This window comes from Passer domesticus, chromosome Z, assembly GCF_036417665.1.
Source record: "Passer domesticus isolate bPasDom1 chromosome Z, bPasDom1.hap1, whole genome shotgun sequence".
Classification (NCBI taxonomy): domain Eukaryota; kingdom Metazoa; phylum Chordata; class Aves; order Passeriformes; family Passeridae; genus Passer; species Passer domesticus.
This window is the reverse complement of record NC_087512.1, coordinates 16,351,774-16,377,991: the sequence shown is the minus strand read 5'-3', so window position 1 is coordinate 16,377,991 and position 26,218 is coordinate 16,351,774. Positions and strand designations below refer to the sequence as shown.

Sequence of the window (26,218 nt, the reverse complement as noted above, 5' to 3'; positions counted from 1 at the left end):
CATTTTCTTCCAGCTTGGAGCCATTTTCCCTCATCCTGTCACTACATGCTTCTGTAAAAACTCCTTTTCCATCTTTCTTGTAAACTCCCTTTAGTTACTGGAAGGTGGCAATTAGGTCATTCTGTTTAATGCTGACATTCACACATTATTGAAATACACAAGTTTTAAAAAGCACTTATTTATTTGTCTCTGGAAGTTCCAGAAGGGAGAGATTTTTAAATCACAAGGACTTGCTTTTGTGGATTGATTATGCAATTATGTAGGAACACTGTGTGCAACAGGAGAAAAAAGCTATTGTTCATGTCAAGTTACACTCCAGACCAATTAATGGTATTTACATTTTTTTAGGAACTATACTTCTCTCGTATTACAGAGAAGGGATAAAAGCCTGCAAATACTTGAGCCTAGTATCGTATTTAGCACTCTGAATAGTAACATGTGACCTTTCACACCTGTAGACACTAATTTTAGAAATGTTCACAAGATTAGGCATTGTATGAAACAAGTACTGTGATTTATTAAAAAAATACTTAAAAGGTCTACAAGTTTGTAGTGTCAAATCATAGTTCTTCAAACCAATACAGTCATAAGGTAGTTATTGTTAAGAATATGATTTTAAATAAAATTTATTTGGGGTACATTTGCATTCAAACTACAAGAAAAAATATTTTTAACATTGTAAAAATTTGAAGTGCCTTATCACAGCCACTTAGTCAGTCAGCTGAACATTTGTCAGGGAAAGCAATTTCTTAATAATTTCTAAAGCACTTCAGGTACCCAACAATTCAGACATTAGCAAAGAATAATAAAAAAAAATACACACACAACTAAAAAAAAAATCAAAATTGAATTTGTTTTTCACTTTTTACTTTTCTTTTGTGGCAATGATATCTCCATAGGGTTGAATAAAGATCTGGCAGGTACTAAACAGATAATAAACACCGGAATTAAAATATTTTTCTTCAAAAAAGATAAGGCACTCAAAGCACACAAATATTGTATTAAATTTAGAAAGTGATTTGCATAAATAAAAGACACTTCAGAGTGCTGGTAAAAACCAGTAGAAATATTCTGTGATTTAATTTTACCCTCCTGTTCCAGAACTGTATCAGTTCCGAAGCACTGAGGTGCTGCAGTAGGACTTCCAACACTCAGCACCAGGCCAGAACAGAAATCACCAAGATCATGTTTACATATTTATCGGTACTCACTGGGGACATTCAAACTGTACTACAGAGTTAAAAAAAACCAAAAAACAACAAACCAAAACCAACTAAAGTAACTATATGGACAGCTGCCATGTAACATTCATGGTTGAAGTTCCAATTGCTTTGTGATATGTTTTCTTAAAAGGATGCTAATGATTGCAAAAGTAAGATTTTTCCTGCTTCATAAACACTAGCTAATATTAATACAAAATCTATTGGAAAACATTTATTGCCAATAAGTATGTGTGAGTAAATAGGCATGGAAAGTAACATAAGTAGGGTAGGATCAAATAAAAATTATTTAATTCCAAACTTCAAGCAAACAGGCATGGAAAACAGCACATATTATGAATCTGGATCAATCCTCAATTAAGCTGGCAGACATGGTTATATAACTGTAAATACAACAATTATTTTCCTTCCTTGCTAACCCTGGTTTGCCATTTGACTTGACAGTGACCTTCTGTTGAGAAACAATCTTAAAAATATCTCACAGGGCACAAAACCTTAACTTGAGAGACAACAGCTTTGTTCTGCAGTCAGGTGCATCTTACTGGGTCATCTCATAGAAGTCTTGTTGCTTGTCTGTGCCCCAGTTTCTTCACTGAACAGATACATATGCCTCTGTACACAGGCTGCTATTTTTTTTTATTCCTACAGCCAAACTGTTCTGTGTATGTTCAAGTTATATCAAAATGAAAAAATAAGATGAAGAAGAAATGTATTTACTACAGGAATACAAAAATTTACTGTGTTTGGCAGAAGAAAATTTATTTTCTTTATATTAATCTTATTATACATTAGTATTGAGTCATATAAAACACTGAAACTAATGATGTCACAGTACTTTGATGAAGTAGAGTAAGTAATAAAAATAATTTAATACAGACAAGTAAAACAGCTTACTAAATTTTTAGTAGTGATCGATTAATCTAGGACATAGCGAAGAGATGCAAAATCAATTTTTTGCCCCTATTGTTCTGCTAGCACTGATTTCTTGGAAATTTCACGTATAAATTTCATTTTTCTGTGTATTTCTCCTGGCATGGCCACAAAATCAGAATAAAACTTGACAGAGAGCAAGCTATACCTTTAGCTAAAATGACCTTTCAACCATTTTCATCCCTGGTGCAGTCTTCAGGACTATTCCCACCCACCATGCTCTATTATTTCTTCTTAAGTGAACCAAAATTCTCTAATCTAAGCTAACATGATGGGCCTCAAGAGTGTTCAATTTCTGGGCTGAAAACAATGTTCAATTATTTGGAAGAATCCATTCTCCAAAGAAAAACTACAAATTATGAAAATGTTTTCTCATCCTATCATCTTAGGATTGCTATTAAAAGTTGCAAGATGTTGAGGTCAATTATTAAGGTCAATTAGGTCATACTTAGGTCAAATATCACTCAGACATGGACAAATAAGTATATATTTCTCCTATACAGAAAAAAAATTATAAAAATCTAAAGTTTGATCATGAGTAGCAGAAAATATCAAAATCTCAATTTTACCAAGAGACATATACCTGTGTGGTTTATACATATGCTGTGTTTGAAAAGCATGCATAAAATCCTATATTACATGTAATGCAGGTTATTTTCTTTCTGTAAGAACTTCTCCCAAGTTCTAGGGCATTTTGATGGAACAAACCCCTGCCACCTCTATATAATGCCACCAAGGGAAATAGAACATTTCCTGATTCTTCTGTTGTAAAAAGAGGGGAGGCAGGGTTGGTCATTTTGGTAGGTCTGCAGTCCATATTAAGTAAGGATAAATACTGGCAAATGAGACATTAAATACAAGTGAAAGCAAGTTTAATGAGAAAAGAAATTGAATGTTCTTGCTGTGCACAATTTTCCTCATCCATAAATTAAGGATCACCATTAATCCAGTGCTCATTGTTTCTCGAATTACAAAATGTACATCAGAATCTGCTTACTGCAGCTGTAAATGTCTCCATTTCACTGTTCTGATTTACTCCCCTACAGGTCTATTTTTGTCCTGTACATGACTAGCTGTTGGTGTCCTAGGTTATGCTGGGAGACACCATTCAGGTCAAGGACTGAATGCAAAAGTCCTGTGGAATAAGTTGTGAAGAAGTAGCAGAAATCCTAAGGTTCCACTGCCCATGATGTGGTACACTGTCTGAATTTGTGGAAAAGCACTGTGTGACTTTAGACTTTTCATCCCTTGCCTTTTCGGGTTCCTGTCAAACATGATGTGAATTAATTCTTTAAGAAAGCTGCGAAACACTAGTAGTTTCTTACTTTTTAATTATTGTATAGTGACAGGCATTGGATGAGGGAAGAAGGAGGACATAATTTGGGGATAATTTGTCTATCAGCAGCTGTGTATGAGCCTTTAGCAGGTGTGCACACACTCTCCAATGTTTCAGGATAAAATCCTACAGAAAAGTGTCACTTCAGATGGGGAAGATTTATGTGTGTCAGTCCTTAACCAATTACTCTATGAGCATTTTCCTTCCTATCCTGGTCATTGCCCAGCCTTCAGCAATCCATCCTAGTGCATCTGTACTTGCCATCTTTCTCCACACTGGCATGATGTTAACACTAAAGTCATTAACACCAATGGATCCTCGTCAGTTTGAGTGCACTAGGCATAAACATTCTGCTAGAGCTGCAATTGCTGAGGAAAGCCCTCAGATCCCACTTTGAAATACAGCCCCCCAACGCACCAGACTGACACAGTGCAAATGGTGGGGTGCAGATTTGCACATCTGTTTCTCTCCTATATTTAAGCATCTGTTGTATAAAGGACAAAGTGAAGTGGAAAACGCTATTGAAAATACCATAGTCAAGCTTGTGAGGCTTTACTAATTCTTTCCTACTCTACTTTTAATGTGCAAAATGAAACATGTGTTGAGAATGGGTGAAAAACCTATTCTCAATGCAAGGCCAGGACCTACATGTATATGCTGTAATAAATGTTTCTGCAGGAAGACATAATACTAGAGCTCCTCTAGTAATACCTGCAGATAATGATCCTCCATCATTCTGTAACTCAGAAAACCTCACATCTTTTAGGGTAAGTATCAGCATCTTTCATTTTTCACAGCAGAGACCAAGCTCCTCCTTGCTCATGGTTTATAAACAGCTTCTTATCATTTGCTCTCTCAGCTCCTACCTCACTGCACAGCTCCTAAATTACAACCTGCAATCACTAGGACAATGTCTGTAGAGATACTGAAGGCAATATATACCCTATTTCCTTTGAGTGTATGTAGAGCACTGGAAGCTAGAAATACCCACTGTTTCCTTTCTGTCTGACAGCTTTTTTTCGGCTTTCTAGGGGCTTCTAAATTGTAATTTATGTACTTAAATGTCAAGTGGAGCAAACTAAATGTGGACTCCAGTTTCCTACTGACATGCAAACAAAGGCCAAATCACCTCTTGGCATACGTGAAAAGGTTTGTCTCCGCACTCGGGAGCACCTGCCATTTTACGCCTTTCAGGGAGAAAAGACAGGTGGGCACGGCAGCACAGCCCTCCCGACGGGAACGGCATCCCTGGGTGGTCCAGCCGTGCTCGCAGCATCTCTCACGTCGCGTGGCCCGTTTTCAGTCCGCTCAAGGCTGAAGGACAAGGAAGAGCGGCTTGGCGGGAGCGTCTAAGCGGACCGATGTGCTTCGTCTGTGAAAAAGAATGCCGCTGAGCAGCCGGCCTTCCCTGCCCGCTCACACTCCACCGAGGTTCCCCTGTGCCGGACACGCGCTGCGCTCCGAGCAGGACGAACCCACAACGCCTCCGCCACTTCCAGTGCCGCCCCTCGACTCCGTGGCCAGGCAGACCCCCGCCTCTTGCCCTCTCCACGAGGAGCAACAGAGGCTTCCCAAGGGACCGGCGAGCCCGTGGAAACGCCCCACTGCATAACCCCCAGCCACTGTTTCTCGCTCGGGCTGCACAAGCACGCTACCACCCCACGCCTTGCCCCTTGCTTTGCCCAGGGTGAAGCATCCACCTACGCGTGTTCCTGTACTCCTGCGGAGGCGCGGGCCCGGCGCTCGGGGGCCCCTGTCCCCTGTGCCCTGCCCGCGCCCGGCCCCGGCCCCTCCCTCAGGCGCTGCCCGCTCGCCGCGCGGCCCCTCAAGGACTCGGGCTCAATGTCAGGCGGAGCGGGGCGGCCGGCAGGGGGCGGGCGAGGGGCGGCGGTGCCCGCCCTGCGCGGAGCGCGCTCCGAGCCGGCGGCGCTGGTGATGCCGGGCGGCGCGGCGGCGCGGAGCTCAGCCCAGCCCAGCCCTGCCCAGCCCTGCCCAGCCTTGCCCAGCCCAGCCCAGCCCAGCTCAGGGCGGCACAGCCCAGCCGCGCCGCTGAAGGGCACCGGCGGCGGCGAGGCTTCCCCGCGCTCTCCCGCGGCTGGGGTGCGCCCGCCCCGCAGCATGGAGGCTGGGAAGCGCAGCTCCTCCGCCGGCAGCCGGGACGATGGCAGCGCTAACTCCTTCCCAGCCAAGCCGGCGGCCTCGGCGGAGAAAGCCCAGAGCAGCCCCGGCAGCGGCGGCGTGAAGGAGCATGGCAACTCGGTGTGCTTCAAAGTGGACGGCGGCGGGGGCGAGGAGCCCGTGGTGGGCTTCGAGGATGCCGAGGGACCCCGGCGGCAGTACGGCTTCATGCAGCGGCAGTTCACCTCCATGCTGCAGCCGGGGGTCAACAAATTCTCCCTCCGCATGTTCGGCAGCCAGAAGGCGGTGGAGAAGGAGCAGGAAAGGGTTAAAACTGCGGGGTTCTGGATCATCCACCCCTACAGCGACTTCAGGTTAGCGCGGGGCTCACGGCGGGCGGGAGAGGGGTGGCCCCGGCGCCTCGCGCCTCGCCCGGCGCAAACTTCGGCGGGCGCCGGGCCGGGCGGCGGGGCCGGGGCTGGCGCGGGCTCGGCCCGGCGCTCTCCAGCGTGCTGCACCCGGGACGGCCCCGCAGGCCCCGCGCCGGCCGCGGCGCGCCCGCAGCCCCCGAGGCAGGCTGCTGAGCTCCGGGGCTCTCCATCCCGGTCTGCCTGCGCCGCGGGGGCGCGGGCCGTCGGGCACGACTCTGCCCCGCGGGGATGAGAGCTCACCCGCGGGGTTCCACAGCTGCATCAGCATCAGTAAAAGCGCGGTGTCTGCACACGCCTGCCCTTCCCTGAGCGCCCGGTGTGTAAACACTTGTTCCAGGGGTTGCGAGAAGTGCGTCTCTGTCAGAGTTACAGTAAAATAAGTTTAGCCAGGTGATGTGTGGAAAACTATGTTTTCATAGGGAGACAGGTAAATGTGGTGGCAGATTAGCATTGCTTTCACAGTAAGATGCATGGATGCAGGACTGGAATATTCATGCAGAAAGCAGTACAAATAAATGCCCAAGAAGTTATACTTCCCTTAAAAAAATATATTTAAAGTGTAAGATTATTTCATTTTTTACTCTGTGCCTGCTGGCTGTATGCCTTTATAAATGTAACACTCTCTGTGATATTTTCTGAGGAACTATCGATGTCGTGAAGCGTATTTAATCAACAGCTTGAATTGAACAACCTGCGTCTTACGATAAGTGAGTTGCACCGGAGACTGCATTTAAAAAAAGAAAATCCAGAATGCTCAATAGTTACATGGATCTTCTAAGAAAAAACTGGATTAAACAGAACATTCTTTCAGGGGGAACAGGAAGGAATGCTTTCAAAGTCCAAGTTTCAGTGGGACTGTTTGGAGTGAGGTGTTTCACAGTGAGCTGTGCTAGCACCTTGCAGCTAAGCCCAAGAGCAGTACAGCTACAGGAGTGGAGGAGCACAGCACAGTCAGTTATGACTTGAAATCATGCTTCAAATCCCTGCTTGTTTTCCTGGTTCTCTGAACTCAATAAACTGCACTTACTCTTTTCCTGGGGTACCTTTTCCACCTCAGCTGCATTAACAGGTGCATTAAGCGCGGAAAGAGAGCCAAGCACCTACCCACTCCCTTTCTGCCAGCTAGAGAGGGACCTAGCAGGTCACATCTGGTGCTGTGGTGGCATGCATAGGGGATTGGGGGGGTGTCTGATAGCCTCTTCCTTATCTCTGTGTGTGCATGAGTAACTTTATTCACGTGAGGATTCTGTTGAAATGAATGAGGTTATTCTAGCGAATAATTTTCCTTGTTCTGTTGTAAGCTTGGTTTCTGAGTGAGGTCTACACCCGAACAGTGTATTGGGCAATGGGAGCTTATTTGTCATATTTTGCAGCCTGTAACTTTTTAAGCTGTTCTTTGAAATAGGTGATAAGCATGTTCATTCTGTTTCATTACAGAAATATCTTCTACTTCTGTCCTAATTTATTGAGTGGGAAGGTTTAGAGATTGTAGATTATGTTTCCCATTTTTTTTTAGTCGGAGTAAACAACACTGCATCCTTTTCAGGTCTGTTGTTTGCATATTCTTAAATTAACTGGTATTTTCAGGTGTTTTTTAAAAAGTTTTTATTTTATTAGAGTGTTTGGTTTTTAAATAAAGTTCATAGTTTTTCATTAGTATTGGGATGGTGTGGCAGGCTCCAGACCCAATTTTTTGGCCCGTAGGACTGTTTCAGTGAGAAATATAAGATGTGCATGTTTTTTCTCCTGAAACAATTGCAGATGTGTAGTGGTACCACTTTTTTTGGGTGGCAGTGCAAAATGTGTGAAGAAGTTGTACTATACAGTATATTCACCTTATTTGGAAATTACAACAGCACTTTTAAGTGCCATCTAACAGTGGCTCTGTACCAGAATGAATTCAGGTGTAAGGATGGAGTTGCTTTGATTTATTTTTGCATGTTATTTGTAGCAATGTAATGCTTGTGTGCAGACAAGCCTTAAAGCATTCAAAGAGACACAGGTATTCCCATGCCGCTGTGTAGATGTTCTTTCCATCAGAGGAAAGAACTAAATTTTCTACCAAAATAACAAGAAAAAAGTAAAAAGCTGAGTATTTTATGATATCCAAATGAGGAGATGTATTGTGCATTTGTAAATGCAGCTCTTATTAGGGTATTTGTGGCACCTATGAAAATAGACATCTCAGTAAACTTTAAATGTAGACACACTTAGGAAAATACTGGGTTAACCATGTAAAATGTGGGAAAATTCTGCTATCGGCTTCTGCGCACTCTTTTATTTTTTTTCCCGGTTCTGCATGCTTGTATGCATTTCTTGGGATAGTTTGATATATTTGATTTTATTTCTTGATTTCATTCCCATATTTTTTTGTAAAACAGTATATTCATCTACACCAAATGGTATTTTGTTGTGATGTTTGGAGGAGTGGGCAGCATCTCGGTGCCCTCCTGCCCCTTGTTTTGGTATGAACAGAACGTGGAAGCTTGTCTCTAAACTCCGTGCTCTGTAAATTGGTTACTTGCAGCCTTGTGGAGCTTGTACTTTAGTTTTATGGCTCTCCATCTTGCATGTGTTTCAGGGAAGAATTGTCTCTTCTTTGGGCAGATACACCCTTGGAGGATTAAATTCAATAAGTATTACATAATTTTTCCACAAGGGGACCATTTTCATTCTGGTTGTCTTCTCCCAGACTTCAGTGGTTAATGTGTAATTTGAAAACTGTTATATAAACCCTGCACCTAATGCACATCAAACCCAGCACAAGGCCTCTGTTTATCACTTTGCAACCGTGACTACTGTATCTCTAAAGCTGGACAACAATTCTTTCTAATTGCGTAAGTAACAAAAGTGAATTTAGCAGTCAGAGTTTGCTGAAGTCCTGTGTGTGTGTTCTGTGAGATACTGAGTGCCTCCAGCTGTCCATTCTCATTTGTGGAAGAATGAGCCTTCAGGAGAGCTTCACTGGTCCAGCCTTGTGGCCTTGCAGCCACTGGATGAGAGCAGGACAAAGCTGACAGGAGATGGGATGAGCTGCACATGGTTCTGCTGCTGCCACACACATGTCATTTATTTCGTAGGAGATTAGTGGTGGACATGGGCTTTGGATGACTTTTATATGTTACGACCTTCTGGTATTAATGGAAATGTACATGACTGATTTTTAGATGATTAATTACTCCATGTCCTTCCACACGTAAGGAGTTTCTTCAATGTTCAGAGGGCTGGCTTGAACTTGCCTCGGCCGCTCATCCAGTCCTGTAGCATCTCCCTCCCTCCCTCCCTCCCTCCCTCCCTCCCTCCCTCCCTCCCTCCCTCCCTCCCTCCCTCCCTCCCTCCCTCCCTCCCTCCCTCCCTCCCTCCCTCCCTCCCTCCCTCCCTCCCTCCCTCCCTCCCTCCCTCCCTCCCTCCCTCCCTCCCTCCCTCCCTCCCTCCCTCCCTCCCTCCCTCCCTCCCTCCCTCCCTCCCTCCCTCCCTCCCTCCCTCCCTCCCTCCCTCCCTCCCTCCCCACAAAGAAACTCACACTGTCAAGGAAATCTTGGTTTTATTACCACATTGGCTAGGGCATCTGTAGTCAGCAATCTATAAAGAAAACAGAGTTGCTACAGAGTTGCAGAAATTGCAATATATGAGACAGACTGAGTGGAAATAATGTGTGTTTGCGTACATGTAGCCTTCACACTCTGGTGGTTACAGTCAGCTTGATGCTTGGGAGCAGCCTTTGTCTGGAAGTGAGAACAAAAATTTTAACTGGCTTCAAGATGAAGTAAGACTGTGATGTGGCATTGTCTGTCAGAGCAGCAGGTAAAGAGGTACAGTGCAGGCAGCGCTGAAGGTCTTTTTCCCCTGTGTAAATAATACAAAGTATAAATCAATTTACAACACTAGGCAAAAAAACCCAAAACAAAACAACAAACCATTGGCATTTTATTTCTCTGGGTAACTTTTAACTGATCCATTTATTTTAACAATCACAGTAAAGTAAAAGCTGAATTATTTCTAAAACTTAACAATCACAGTAAAGTAAAAGCTGAATTATTTCTAAAACTTGAACAGAAAATGTAAGAGTGTAGTGAATAGTAAAGGTTTGCCAGATTTTTTTTTTACCTTTTGTGCTGTTGCAGTTTCAAAACCTTTTGTATACACATTTAAGGCATCATGTGAATGTTTGAGGTTTATCATGGAATTCTTTATAATTCATTGAAGGCCTTATTGGAATACCTTGTAAGAAATTTAATGCCAGGTTTCAAAGGGTTTTAATCAGGGTGAAAAACACAATATTTGCATCTGTATGTCTGGGTAGTTACAGAAGAATTTGTTTCTATTGCTGTTAAAAAACATTCTGTTATATTGTGAAGTTTTATGCAACCCATCCATGTTGTCATACACATGTACCACTTCAATTTTGAAGGAAGTGTGTGCCAAGCTAAGTCACAGTTGCCATGGTTTAGTGTGCCTCATGGTTTTTTAAAATTATACTTTTTTTTTAAACATTTGAACTTATATTTGCATTATGAATTGATTTTCTTTTTCATTTTCACGTATCTTTTGGACCTGTCTTTGACCACCAGCAGTCACCCTAACATGATAGACTGTGTATGTTATATGTGCAGCTCACAATCAGGTCTCTAAAATTCATGCATGCGTTGTTTTAAAACCTGCCTTTTGGGACCAGTCTTCACTCTATGTGTTATACCTATCTTAAGTTGTGTTTTAAGAAGCTTAGGATAAGCACTTTGTGCTTTCTTTTGTCACATGTTTTTAATGTCTCTCTTGAAGCTAATGAGATTGATGTTTTTGTGAGCTGTTACATACTTAGGTTTATATAGAGCAGTAGAGTTGGAAGGTAATGCTATATGCAATGAAATAAAAATGTATCATATCAGACTTAAATGTAATTGATAGAGGTATACTTATTCAAAATTAAAGACATAAATCATGTCAGTATTGGTCTACATTAAATAGTTCAGATACAAATTTGCATGGGTTTTAATGGATACATTATGTCACTGGTAGTGTAAGAACATGAAATGGCCATAGTTTTTTATTCTCAACGTAGTAATTTCTTGTTGCTCAGGATTTTTCATGAGATTCTATTGCAGAATTGACACTTCTGAATTCACTAATAAAATCATAATCATGGATTTATAATTGTACTATATATGGTACATTCTTTGTGCAAACAATTAAAAAAAATATTTATGTTTTTTTGAATGAAGCACGGATTCAGCTGGGGCTGTCTTTCATGTATCATCTTCAAATACTATTGTTGTGACTATAATTTTTAATTCTACTAAAGAAAAGCTTTGTACAGATAAACTATTAGTATTGCTAGATGTTCAGTCCTTACATTTGACTAAACATGGAGAACCATTAGTATTAAAAAGATTACTGATAGTACTTGGGTTTTATTTGCTGCATTCCAACAATTTTTGCCCTTTACTTCTGTAAATGTCCTGAAAAATAAAATGACAGAATTGTAGCATTAACCTAAATAATGCATTTATAATGTTTGAAAATTCTCTCTGACATCAAGTTATATATTCCCTTCATAATAGTTCCCCAGGTAGAATGCAACTCTTATAAAGGCAGGCGGAAGAGAAATACAGTAATGGTTCTCAAATGCATAAATGGATGTTACAGAGAGGAAGGAAATTACATCAAAGTAATGGAGAGAAATTGCAGCAACAAGCAACATCTAACATAAATTAGATGTTTAGGAGGCAGGACCAAAAATAAGCAACAAAATATTCTATTGGAAATGTGAAATATAGGCCAGAAATGCATTATGCTGTTTTTCATCTCTAGTTCCTATTATTCTTTGTACTGAATAATTTTTCATCAGTGGTTATCATGGATTCATCTGTTATGAACTCTAGTTGACTAAAGCTATCTACTGGTATTTCCTTTTGTACCACTTATAAGAAGGAATGCGTGAGAGAAAACAGGGATAGAGAGGTGCATTTCGTGCTTTTGGACTCATGAGGGCCATGTACTCTTGTCTGCTTTGAGATTTTCTTCAAGAGCTACTAAAGCAGGGCAGTGGAGTCCACCCAAGGTTGGGGCAGCAGCCACCCGCCTTCCAGCCCTCTAGGGCATGTGAGGAGCCGTATGCCCTTGTTTGTTCAAGCAAAGTGATTAATTTTATTAATAAGACATCCTTCTGTCTTTGGATATGTAGAATACTAAGGCATGGTTTGAGCTCACTTACATGTTGAACATTTGCCAGTTTGCATTATGTTCATTTTAGTCCTGGAATAACTGTCCATTCACTGCATTTTCTTCACGCTCTTGTCGTGTTACTTACTTGAACATTGAATAAAGTTTAGGAGAGAGAAAGAGCTGAACAAGTGTGACTTAATTCCTCGGTTCTCTGAGTTACTTTTAATTTAACTTGGGACACTTTGAAGATCACTGGCAGCACCTATGAATTGCACAAAAGTACGTTTTTTTCTACAAGATGCTTACTTTTACAATGTTCATTTTCTACACAATCTATGTAAAGGCAAGTATGTTCATCATGATTTTGAGATAAGTTTAGAAAGGAACCACAACAAAATAAAACAAACCCAAATGTTACAGAATTCTTATAAATATTCTGTAACATATAAGTCAAAGATGATGTTTTGGGAACGTTATATGTAAGTCTTTAAAATTAAACCCAGGACAGTCAGTATCATGAGACTTCCTCTTCAGTTTTCTGATTTTTTCTTTTGTTTTGACTGCAATGAGAAAAAAGTGCTTGATAAATGTGATCTATACCCATATCTCTGTATACACATATCCAAAATTGTATCTCATCATCGTGCTTGGGCCTGTGGGGAAAATGCACTGATTCTGGTATTCCAATTGATTGTTTTAGCATGTTCACAAATTTTTAAATGTGTTCTACGATTCCGTTTGGTAGCACATCAAAATAAGTCATGCTTGGTATTGAGTCAGTAAAAGTTTTTTCTTCATCCTAGGTTTCTCATACTTGGGTATATGAAGGGAACTGTGAATTGGAATGCTGTGTAAAAGCATTGAGTAATATACAAAGGTCTAGATTTATGATTTGATTGGGTGTTTGGTGATTACAACAGCTAATTGAAAGGTGCATAGGATTCGATACTTTACTTTAGGTTTTCTTGTGTGTGTGTGTGTGTGTGTGTGTGTGTGTGGTTTATATAATGAAGTCAAAATCTGAGTGGCTCATTTTTGATTGTTCAGCCTGGAGTAGAAGATAAAGAGATGTATGAATGCAGAGGTCACCTAAAAAGTGTGAGTCTTTAGTGCTGCATTTCTGCCTACCTATCTAAGATCTGTGGCTCTGTAATATTTAAGTAAACTTTGTCATATTGTTTGAGAGTTTCAACTTGAAGCTATGAGAAGCAAAAAACTATTTTTAGAGATAAGTGTGTGTAGAATATAAAAAATTAAAAAGACATTTACTTAATTTGCTGATAAACAAGAAGTATCCATTCTCACCTTTGCTTTCACTCAACAGCATGAAAACTGTTTTCTATGTCAATATGCATTTTTTTTGAGAGAGGAAACTTTTAACCTACTTTGCAATGTTTAATTTTTAACCTGACAGTACAGTTCTCGTTAATTGCTTGATAGTCCTTTAGCTGTCTATTTCCTGATTCTTTCCCAGAGGCATGATTTAATTTTAAAAATCATAGTGTATTCAGCTCTAATTATTGGAGAGCTTGTTCTAGACACACAGTAAGGTATGTTAATAACTAAAAACTATATCAGCTGGAGTCAATGTCAGTACTACCTCAAGGACATTGTCATTTAGCTTCCATAAAATCTCTACTAATATCTTTTAATCTGATGAGAGATTCAGGCAAGCTGCATGGCATTTTTCAATAATCTTATTGCCTTTTAGTGCAATGCAACTGGAATAAGTCTGGAATAAACTTGTGTTCAGAAAATGTTCATTTAGTTACAAAAGAGATGCATACTGTTTCCATTACATATTTGAAAAAACCCTAAACTAACCCAAAGCCATTTTCATTTTTGCCAGTGAAGTACCCAAAACTTAGGTTACATTATATAACTAAGAATAGGGTTTTGTTTTTATGTGATTATCTTTGATGTTTTTTATGTGTATATAGTATCTAATTAAGCATGTAATTTAATAAATATTTTGATACACTATTGGTATTTAGTATGCTGCTGTTATTAAGTTTCTGTCTCTAAAAATGTCACATTTATTAAAAATTCATATTAAGATATTCTGTTTTGAGCTGAAAAAGCAGGGATTGCTTTATGTTCACAGTCACAGCTGTGTTGGTTCTGTTTTTTTTTTCTTTTTTTTTCTTTTTTTTTTTTTTTGAGTGAGTTTATTTTTTAAAATGACTTGAAAATAACCAATATGCATACTTTTTTTTTTTAATTTGGGGAGATTTTAAAAAGTTTTTAATATTGGGGAGGGGTTTAAGTGATACCACTCTTTTTCACCCAATTTTGCCTGAAAATTACTGAATCTTACTAAAGCTCCAGTATATAAAGAGCCCCATAGAAATAAATTGTGCTTTCACAGTATCGAAATTCTGTACATGTTGTACCATGGTTGCCTCCATGTTTTTTGCCCTCATATCAGCAGACTAAAGTGTGGAAATATTGATATTCCTTAGGTGGTTGCATTGCATCTTACACTAATTTTCCAGATCCTCCAAGAAACACCTCTCTTCATGGCATGAACTGCAGCTGTAGACAGTGTGGTGATGAAATGATTTGACCTTAATGCAGATATGCGGATTGCAGTAAATTTATAGTAATATATGATGAGACCCCGATAATAAATAATTGGTCTATCTTTTCCTAGGGAAAAAGATAGAGATTTTCTGTGGAAAATACACAGAATTTTATAAGATACGTAGTGCTCTCCAGCTCTACCCAGGAGATGGAATAAAAGCACGGCTGCAAAACCATAGAGATGCAATCAAGCTTTCACACGGTTAGTTAGAGGTTTTCCATCAGCTCTTAAGTGATTTCCATCTAGTTGTTCATTCCATGAGGACTTATTATTTAGGTCTGGCAGAGAAATTGCTATGAAACCTGTAGCAGGTGCTACTACTCCCTAAGCATCTTGTTACTGTCAGGCAGTAGATGCTTGCAAGCCTCTGGGTTCCCCAAACACATCCAGGGCTACAGGATCATTGGAATAGCTGCATATGGGCTTGTTTGCACTTGATTTTGCAGTGAAGGTAAGAGCCAAGCTTGTCTGTCACTCTGGTTCACCTTGCCTTTAGTGCCAGACAAACCCGGTGGTAACAAAAAGAATTGCTTTTCCAGCTTGGGATTTGTCTGATAGATTGAAACTTGGAAACAAAACAAAAGAAGCAAACTAAATTAAGTATACACCTCAAACTTCAGTCGTTAGCTGAGTACCTTTCTCACATACCCACTTTACTATGTGATCTTAAGAGCTGTTTTTCAGAGCTGTGCATGCAGTGTTCATGGAAGTTCTTATCTAGATGACTGCCTAAGTACAGAATCCTGCTTTTTTTATTTATAGTGTTTCTTATGGTCTAATTTTCAATCAGTGATATCATGCTATAGGAAACTTGCATTCAAAAGTTCCTAGGAGCACATGGATTAGTCCCTGAAAGAGTATTTTTTGGAAACAACTTCCTTTTCTCCCTCATTCTGTCTTCTCTTCGTCCTCCTACATCTCTTTCTGAAGATATAATGCATTTGTTTAAATTAATGGAAATATTGCACCGATTTTATGTTTTTAAAATTTGTTTGTTCTTCTGTGTAGTTTTCCATTCTTACTCAGTCTGTTACTTAGAAGATACTGAGCTGTTTGTTCAAACTAGCAGGGAGGAGTTAGTTTAGGTATTTTCACAGCCTCTTGCACTTTGTAAAATGCCTTGTAGTAATTAAAAAAAATCATGTATATTTTGCATTTCCTTTGACTTGGAGGTTGGCAGCTTTCGGTTGAGAATTGCAGCGTGATGCAGTTGAACATACTGTTACCATACACTGTTACACAGACACTTCGCCGAAATTGTCCCTTCAGCTTGTATACTGCCAGCATGGGAATTCAAGTCTTGCATACATCTACCACATTAAAGATATAATTATCAGAAGCACAGTTTTGTAATGCAAAGGGAGTGTGGTACCAAGAGTACGCACTGCCAGATGGTAGGCAATCTATCAGAGTGTTTAAAAAGGGTCAGAATTTAAAATGTCTGAAATCCGATGGTTTATTAAGCAGTAGACGTTGAATGTGTGGGAAAAGTGAGAGATGAGTAACCTAAGCATGAGGTGCCCACATGACCAAACAGACTTTTAATTGCATGCATTCTGCCAGTACTTGTTTTTGCTAAATTAAATGTGGTTTTGAAATTTGGAACAGAATATTAAATCCAGTGATATACTGCTGAGTGTTGAAAAGTTCAGTAGGATTTGTACATGTTCTCACTGTTTATTTATTGGAGTAATGAATTTATTATGATGGTTCATCTCTCTGTAATGGAAAAAGAAGTCCAAAAACAATTTCAAGGGTTTTATGTTGCAAATCATTAAATCCAGTACATAATAATTTTATTATTTCATATACATATTATTTAGATAGATGTGAACTAAGTACAACATAAATTGTGACTGAATCCAATTAAATGTCTCTGGTTTTACATTGCTATTTAAAGGCACTAACTATGAGTTTAAAATTTCTTGTTTAACCTTAAACTGTTCTCTATTCTTGTTTCCTAAAGTTAGATTTTCTGTAGTGTGCCTGTGTGTTGTGCTCTGTTGTTCAAAAGCACGCTAATTTTCTTTTGTCAAGAGATGATTCTCATTAAGACAGGTCTGAGGAATACTTCCTCACTATTATACAAGCAGTCAGTGTTATTCAGCAATTTCCACCACCATCCCCCTCATTCCCCAGGACTGTGTGAGCACTGCTTGATGTGACTATGGCTGTTTCTGTAATTTCTAAGCTGCAGCCAACTTCCACATTCTCCACAGGGTAGACCAAATTTATCTTTCTGTGGAATGGATGGGAGAGCTGCAGTGAACTTCCACTCCCACACTCGTTCCTCATAGCATGACAGAGTTCAGATTTGCTTCAGGGAAGGAGAGCTAGCTGTGTAGCCTGGGAATGCAGGTACCATGAATCTGCCTAAAATGGTGGCAGATGTTCCTGCTGGGGCTGCTGACTCGTGATTCCATGAAGTGTCACTGAATAGCAGTTTGTCTGCGTTGAACGTGCATGCTGATTTTGTGCCACTGGCAAAATGAGCAAATGGAATATGGTATTTTACTTGGTTTCGTGTTTCCAGTACAAATTTTTCCATTTCTGGAACGGCTTTGAAAGTGTCAGTTTTACCCAGTAGATTTGCACAATGTGCAAATCTATAGGATGTTAGATGAAGACCTGAAATGGAAGTCAGGAGCCCATCTATCTTTGAATTTCAGGAGCTAGATACTTGTAAGCATCTGGACTCCATGCCTGAGCATCTTTCAGAATTCCAGTCATAAGGAGCCCAAAATGGTAAACCTGGTTTTTAAAAAACGTTGCTCTTGGGTGCTGTGTGTTTTAAAGATCTAGCGTGTCAGAATAATGCAAATGTGTTTCAGCTTCCATTTTTGCCGTGTTACATATTTTGATTTTTAATTTACAGATCAATGTATATTCTAAGATTATGAGGAAAAGATCTGTTAATTTTTCACTCTCAATTTCTTGCTGTTCTCCACCAATAAATTATTAATATCTATTTGGCAGTTCTAATTATTACACATCTTTAGTTTAAACACATTTGATTAGTTTATAACTCACTGTCCTCCAAAAAATGAAACATAAATATGTGGCTAAATTAGATTTTGTCTTTCTGAGGAATATTGGCTTGTGGCTGAAACCTCTTATGAGATCTCCAAAGTAAAATGTTTTCATTTGCTGAAAGGCAGAAACCTATTTATTATATTTAGGCAACTACATTTTGAGTGAAAATGGATGGAAGATAAGGATGGACATCTGGTGTTTTATTCACCACAGAAAGGGCAGCTCATTCTATTTTGCTGTGTCAAAACAAGAGTCATCTATCAGTGTGGAAGTAAAGAGCTTCCTTGGTATTTTTGCGGTTGTTTATAGATCAGGTCATGGGTCCCTGACCAAAGTTTCTTTGAGTGCTTATTTTAGAGCTGCTTATCAGTGGCTACAATTAGAGGCAACTTTACTTGGGCGCAAACACTTCCCCCTGCAACCCCTAACCTGCAGTGCGTGTCTGATGTTGAGACCAGCCCATTGCTAAGGAATACAGACTGTTTTGTTTGAACCTGCAGATTGGAGAAAGAATTTTTGCATCAAGAGACTTCAAAGTCATCTGTCAAAGTCACTCTACCAAAATATAAAGTGGAGAAGCAGATTATTAAATAATTCCCTTTTATATTTTTTCTGATAAATATTTATAGGTGAGGCATATAACAAAGCCTGTAGTTAAGTTTGAATAAATTTTCAAATCTTAATATCTTTAGCAATCTTTCATTTTTCAGTCTGCAAACTGACATGTTTTTCTGATGCCTAAAGTGACTTGCTCTCTTACAAAAATGAATAATGGCAGCGTGGAGGAAAAACTTTTATCTAGTGTATGTATTTTGTATAACAACTCCACTTTAGATTATTCTGTCTCAATGAAGATAGAACAGAATTTTAAATTAATCTAGATATTGGTAAAATGTATCTTCCAGTGGCTCAATAACCATTTCATTGGACTAATTCAAAACAAAACACTAAAATGTATTTCAAGCAAATAATCTGCTCTAATTCAATAAGCACTTTCTACACATAGCTTGTAAATTTTATACATGCTGGTTTTAGGATCTCAGTCATGTGTGTCATTATTGCATATATCTGTGATAAAATGTAATAAACCCTTATGTTTGTTTGCAAGCAAGCAATGAAAATTACCTCCTGTACTGCTGGCCAAGCTGTGCTGGAAGGACAAGAAGCATCAATTCATGTAAAGGCATCTCCTGGTGCTTGATATTGTGGGCTGTCTCCTGTTTTGCAAATCATAAAACCATTCAAATACTAAGTTCACATATGTTGGTTTGTGATTTTTGGAAGGAATTTGGTTTTTTCCTTTTATAAGAATAACTGAAGTAATGTCATTGAAAAAAACCCCTCTTTGTTTCCTTATATTGGATTAAACTGCAAAAGGGCCATTCAGCAGTTGCATTCCATTACATTGACCAATGTTCATAAATGTCAGAGACAGATTTTACATCCCCAGAAATTTGGTTTGTATTCCAGACCTCCACTCTTGGCTGAGTTGCTTGCAGCAGCACATGAGGCTGTGCTCAGCCCAGCTTGCATGGAGCTTTCTGGAGCGTCAGCACCAAAAGTTGGGGAGGGGAGCAGAGGCAGAGCTGACACGGTCTCGGTTACTTAGGCTGGTAACTAGAGCATCTCTGAGTGTAATGTATGCTCTTGTTTACTTTGCTTGCTCTTCTGGGTTTTCTTTTTTGTTTTAAACAAGTGAATATCAGGTCTATCTGATCACTGCTCTGTCTAGCTGCATAATGTGCTGATTTGTTTTGGCAATGCAGGCAGAGCGCTATGCTGTCAAAACGATGGTAACACTGGGATGTGCAGTATGCAAATTGGGAAGTCTTAAAGAAATGTTAAAATTAACATTGCATCTGCTTAAATACTATGGAGGTCAAATGGCTAGCAGAGAGATATGAATACAAGCTGAGTAATTAGAAAAGTGGGGTGCATCCCCCTGTAAAAAGTGTTAATCAGCATACATGGGAAAAGGTATAATCAAGCTTGTGAAAGATTACTCCTTTCATTTCTTACATGTTGTGCACACTGTATTTTCAGTTAGTTGATGTTTTAGATAAATTGATATTAGTTCAGTTAATAAAATTATTAAAATAACAATTCCATAATCTTAAAATTTTCAGTGTATTTGAGTGCATACCTAAATGTTCCCTTTATCTACTTAGGAATTTAAATTGTTCAGCATAGATGTCGAAACTGCAGAATAATTTTCTTCCTCTGCTAGAGAGGATTTGAACCTGTGCATTGACTTTGCATAGCACCTCTGGTATGGACACTTCCAATAACAATATCACCCTCAGATTTGTTCTGCTTTGGTGGATTGAGGAACTGAGAACGCCGCTCCTGTCTCGTCATTGCCTTCCTTGGGAGCAAGATTTTGCTCCTGTTCTGGTTTATATTTGTTTAGGGAGAGAGAACATGTCAGCAGCATACCTCACTTCAGGAGGCACCGTATGGCTTGGGGAAAGTGAACTCCCTGAGGTGTGGGAGATCCTGAGCTCAGCTGCCTACAGATGAGGAAATCCAAAGGTTGTTCACAGGTGTTGATGAAAACTCTAGGTATTCAGTTGTTTTTCGAAAGGAGAATGCATGTGACATGACCCTAATTACTTACCATGTTGCTCTGCCATGAATCTGATCTTTCCCCTTCCTTTGCTTCTCTAAAAATTGTCTGAAATATATTTGAATATTTTTCATCAAAGGATAAGTTAATAAAATGATAATATAAATTTGATTTGAACATGCATACATCATTTTCTGATGTTATTTTCAGAACAAACAGGTTATTATTATATTTTTAACAGATATAAATTAGATTTATTACCATTTGAAGCAAATTATTTACTGCAGTGTGATACTCACAGATTATAATAAAAGAACTTACTGATTCTGAAGTGTACTGTCATTGATTTTAAAGGGTTGAAATTTCAGTACTTATTTTTATATTCAAGGAAACATAGGCTTTGTAGCCAAAAGTCAGCTATAAATAGTTGTAAAGGGGAATAATAATTAAACTTGATATATATATCTTGATTACCCGGTCTTGCATTAGAATCTTGCACATCTGTGTAGATACATAGGATGACTGTAAATATTCAGTCATGTATATTTGTTTTCATTTATGATGTGGGAGTACATCAGCTTGTTTCATGTCTATCTATAGTTCTTTCACACTTTTTCACATCTCTAATTTTTCCCTTCATGAAATTTGAAGACTGGCTCTTTTTTTTCTGTCGGTTTGAAAATAGTGCCCATTCTTGCCTTCAATGCACTTTGTCAAGAAATGATACACCAAGTCCTACTTTGAAGCTGCTCTTGCAAATGTACTGTATGATTTTACAGCTACACAAAAAAGCCAGTTTTACCTCTGATTACTAGAATAAAATTGTTATGTGTGTATATATGTCAAATCTAAGTTCATGGTTCAAGCCTTTGTTTTGTTTTGTTTTGTTTTTGTTATGTGTGTTTTTTTTGTTGTTGTTGTTGTTGGTTTTGTATTTGTTTTTTAAAATTAGATGCATTTATGTAAAAAAAATGAATTATCCCACCTCTTTTGCTGGTCATGGCCAGTCTCCTCAACAAACCCTTTGCCTGAGATCTATCAATAGTTACTGAATGACGTCTTCCCTGTCATCTTTCTCTGAAGTAGAGAAAATAGAATTTTCCCTGTCAGCAGAAACTTAAAGATCATGCATGGTTATCGTATATGCCTGATAATTGAGATATTTAATTGGTTAAAGAAAAATCTATTAAAGGAAAACATTAGTTGATACTGATTAGCTTTCTAATTTTTGGAAGGGCATTAGGAAGTTACCTTCCTTTTCACTTGATTCTTTGTTGAGAAGAATTACAGAAGGCTTCTTCCAATTTAAGCCTCTGAATTTTTAGTATGGAGGCATCCTAAATGTCATATTTCTAAATGGCACTCTTAAAATTACTGTCACTACAAAATTCTTAATTAATGCAAGTGCTCCAACATGAGATACAAGATTATTTTGCAGCTGAAATATTTTTAGATCTGTCTCTTTCAAACTTTTTTTCATGCCTTTAAAGTGGTCATTTCTAATTTGAGAATGTGAATGCATATATTTCAGTGATCCACTACAGAATTTTGCTGACAGTTAGATAACCAGTATGTGGCACTTTTCAGTTGGTTTAAGGGCTGATAATATCAAACTGAAACAAATCAGTTACCACCCCTACCCAAAATGTTGCGTGATTCTAAGAGCAGTGGTCTAATGGCTTTTGTGAGGGGGTGGATTGGAGGAAGCTGTAGTGCTTGTGCTGTGACCTGTTGATGCAGAAGCGATCTTGATGACGTGATATATATCCATTCGATCTGGTAAGCAAAGACAGACTCAACACTTGCTATGAAAAAACATATTTGTGAGCTCTGACTCCTCATCAGCGCCTTTTTCCAGGGGCAGTACCCACATTTTTTTAGTGAGGAGTGGGTCTGAAGAATCTTAGAATCATAGAATGGCTGGGCTTGGAAGGGACCTTGAAGCTCGTGTTGTTGCAACCACCCTGCCATGGGTAGGGATGCAACCCACTAGATCACATTGCTCAGAAAGGAGGAGTTATGTGAAAACGAGGGAGAGTGAAAGCATTATCAGAGCTCCACTGACAGTGATTCACTGTTCTTGCCCAAGGTTAAGTGGAAGTCAGGCTTTAATTCTTTCTACTGTAGTTTAATAAGTTTCGGTGGAGGAAAAGCAACTGCAAATATCAGTGATATTCAAGCAGTTGTGTTAGGAGATTATTGGCTAAAAACTAAGAGTCTAATTTTTAAATAATATTGTTACATTATATAAATTTCTCTTTGTCCTCTCTGTCCTCTCCTCTTGTATGCAGTAAGTGCAGTTACTTCTCCTTACTGTACCTTTATTTCTCAGAAGTCTGAGACTATGTTAATGCATGTAAAATACTATGAAAACTTCAGATGGAAGCTGCTGAATGCATAGCAAGAAGCAATTATCTTTTGATGAAATCTCCACTGGTTGAATATTAGTTGAAAATATACTGAAAAGGTACATACATACATACATATATATAAATAAATAAATAATGTAAGTGTAAGTTAACTAGTTTTGTAGTATCCTTCCATGGTCAGTACTGTGATTTTGTTTTCTAGTATTCAAAGCACTCAAGCTTTAAACCTAGCCAAACTATGCAGCCAAAGACTTTTCAAAGTAGTAAATTGCTGTTCATTGGCTTCCCTGGGCTCTGATCAGGTCCCCTGAGAAGTGCATTTATCTAATCATCTGCCTTGTGCATAGAATCACAACTGAGCAACAAATTGCCAATTGCCACTGCTAAGTGGGTTTAAAGAGATAAAAATAATGAAATCTTTTTGAAATTGTGGAAGTTTGTAATTTTAGATAGATTCTGTGGTTTTATGGAAAAGAAGACTCAGTATCACTGAACTTTAGTAATATCTTTTTAAGGTGGGAAATTGTATCAAAATTTAAAAAAAAAAGTCATCAGGGGACATAAATTGGATTTCTTGAGTATATATGGCTAACCTTCAAGTAATGGACTCCAGTATTATTCTCAAATAAGATTTTTGGTGGTCTGAAAACTTCATTATTAGGTTATTTTTTTTAATTACTTTTAGTCTCCATCAGAATGAAACCATTAAGCTGGAAGATTCCCAAGTCCAACACTGCTTGTATTTCATCCAGGGAAACCCAATTTCCAGATCATCAGTCTGTGCCTCATCTCAGACGGACCAGTGTGAGACAGGTAGAAAAAGCCTTTCTGCTGCTCTAGCAGGTTACCTTGCTAAGTCAATGAATGGGCATTAAGGTAGTGGTATTAATTGAAAAGAACAGTAAATGCTGATGTAATTTTCACCTGAGAAAGTGTTACTTAGTCATATTTTGCCCTTCAGCATCACCACTGGGTGTGTAGGACACACTGTTAGAATTCTACTATAGTGTGTGCTTTGCAATCAAGAGAGGTGAGCCATGAAAGAGATTTTATTTCAGCCTTGCAACATTTCCTTGTTTGTGTTTACTTAATATAAGCTTAAAGTTGTCAAGGTGGAAATATAGTAGCCTAAAAATCTAAATTCACAATTTCAGGAGAACAGTTTATTCTTTAAAAGCAAAACAAAATACCAACCCTGGAGTTTTGTCTTCCCAAAGCTTTGAAAAATGAGTTACATGCAGCTGAGGAAAGTTTTATCCACACAGAAGGATGAGACAACTGTAGAAGTGACCTGTTTGCTCACGCAAAACAGGCCATCAAAAAATAGTGGCACTACACTAGTAATTGTAATGCCTTTGTATTAATATAGTCACAGAGATAGATTACAGTAAATTTGAAGATTGGAAATACTAACATTAAAAAAATGCTGCTGACCCAAAATCACTGAAGCAATCAAGTATGGATTGGCAACATTTAAACAGAGTTTTCTCTATGGAGGATGTTGAATGCAGTATTTCTTCCTAAAATAGAATGAATTTAGTATTTAATTTGTATGCCTTTTTCCAAGAAGCAGCTTGTTTTCCTCTAGGTGTGTGTATTTGTAAGAGAGAAACAGATGGGCAGAATGAAAATGGATAGCTGGGTGGAAGGGGATATCCTCATTTTAAGGTTGTAAAAAAAATTAGTGAAATCTTTTCAGAAAGTTTTCAGCAAGGACACCTGTGAATCATTAAAAGAATTGGGTCCTCTGAAGAAAACACTCCCTTCTTCATTCTCCTGTCCTTCAGCACATCGCAGTAATTATCTGTGTTTGGCAGATGTTTTCAGGCATCCAGCTTTGTTCCCTCTTAGTAGAATAATAAAGTTGCACAACCAGAGAAAGATAACACGTCCAATGAGATTGAAATTCTGATATGAATAATACCAAGTTTAGTGTTTGCTACCATACAGTACAACAAAATTTAAAATTACTCTTATTTCTGCTAAGATTGTTCTGTTTTGTATAGGACATTGATTTCTCTGTTAGGTGAACCAATGATCTATGAAAGCAAAGGAAATAAAGCTGTGTTTGAAGGTGAGATTAAAAAAATTAGTACAAAACAAAGAAAAAATGAAAGTCAGTGTTCATTTCACTGAGCATCTGCTAGTCAATCATAATGTTTAGCTAAAGAAGAAGCAAGTTTTCTAGGAAAGCTTGTGAAATTTTTTTACAGTTCCTCATTCTCTGAATGTGTATAGCGAAATTGTGTTGCATCTGAGATCAGAAAACCTAATCTGTGATGCATCAGGTTTTCCTTCAGAGGTATTTTACAAGCAACCTGAGTTAGTATCTTTTTCTGCAGCCTTCCAGTTTGTAATGTGGATGAGTGTTTATTTTCAGTGTTTATACTGAATTTCCTGAAGTTTTACTGATACAATTTACTGCTTTTTAATAAAAGATTAGAATTTTTGCAGTCTTTCTTGAAACTGAGAAAACGTAAATTTAAGCAAAGCCCTGACTGCCCTGCAGCCTCCATTCGCACCCCACAGTGCCTGAGGGACGCCGCTCGCTCTTCTGTGCGGTTTGTGAGACCACTGACTGCTTCTGCTGGTGCAGTCTGGGTGTGCCGTAAGGATAATCATATCTCCAACTATGCTGATTCAAGGAAATTGAGACTCTGCTGCTGATGGGCAGAAAAAGGAAATAATTAGGCAAGCAAATCTGAATTTGTATGTACGGCAAATTATGCAGCGAATTAATTCGGAGATGAAATTTCCTTCCTTAAGACTCTGTTTTCTCTGGTTTAGGGATATGAGGTAGAAAATAAAATGCATGTTAGAATTCATAGTATCTTATATTATTAAGCCTAGTACAAACAGTGATTAATTATTACTAAGTAACTCTTTCTTCATGCTTGGGTGGGCACTCATTTTGAACAGGCTGTTCATCCTATCCAGGACAGCCTGTGGGAGTGAAGACGACATCAACACTTCAGCACCATATTCCAGAGCTGAAAAAACACTCCTATTACTATAATGAAAAAAAAAAAGTAAATAAATTATAAGTGAAAAGATTACCAAAAGAGGTCTACTAATTCATTTTGAGAATTCCAAAGTAGCAATTAGTATGTTGTTGGTTTTTTTAAATAATATTTCTCTATAAAATATTTTTTTTTAATTTTGTAAAAATGTGCCTTAGGATTGGGGTTTATATTTTAATACTTGAAGACTTTATTTTTTTGCCTAGAGGTATTGTACCTCTGAGACATTTAGAAGCATTTAAAAAGCTTCAGGAATAGATCAGTACACCCTCTGTTAATGGCATCTGGTAGTAACTTCACTGAGTTAGCTTCAGCTGAGCAATAAGCTCTTTGCTGTGGGGCCAAGATCAGTTCTTGCTTCTCATTACCCCCAAACTCCTGCTTTTTTTCCTGATTCTCAAAAATTTTGAGTCATAAGTCTACCTCTTCCTTGCTCTTCACCAGCATTT

The 26,218-nt window shown here is 38.7% G+C and overlaps 1 protein-coding gene across 1 annotated transcript in view; it reads left to right on the top strand.

The window, feature by feature from the left end:
* Nucleotides 1–5,403: 5,403 nt before the first annotated feature.
* Nucleotides 5,404–26,218, top strand: part of HCN1 (hyperpolarization activated cyclic nucleotide gated potassium channel 1) — a 193,597-nt gene continuing 172,782 nt past the window's right edge. Inside the window, exon 1 of the mRNA XM_064403432.1 lies at nucleotides 5,404–5,978. Within this exon, the coding sequence (XP_064259502.1) occupies nucleotides 5,422–5,978 (557 nt within the window). The 5' untranslated portion in view covers nucleotides 5,404–5,421. The remainder of the gene's footprint in view (nucleotides 5,979–26,218) is intronic.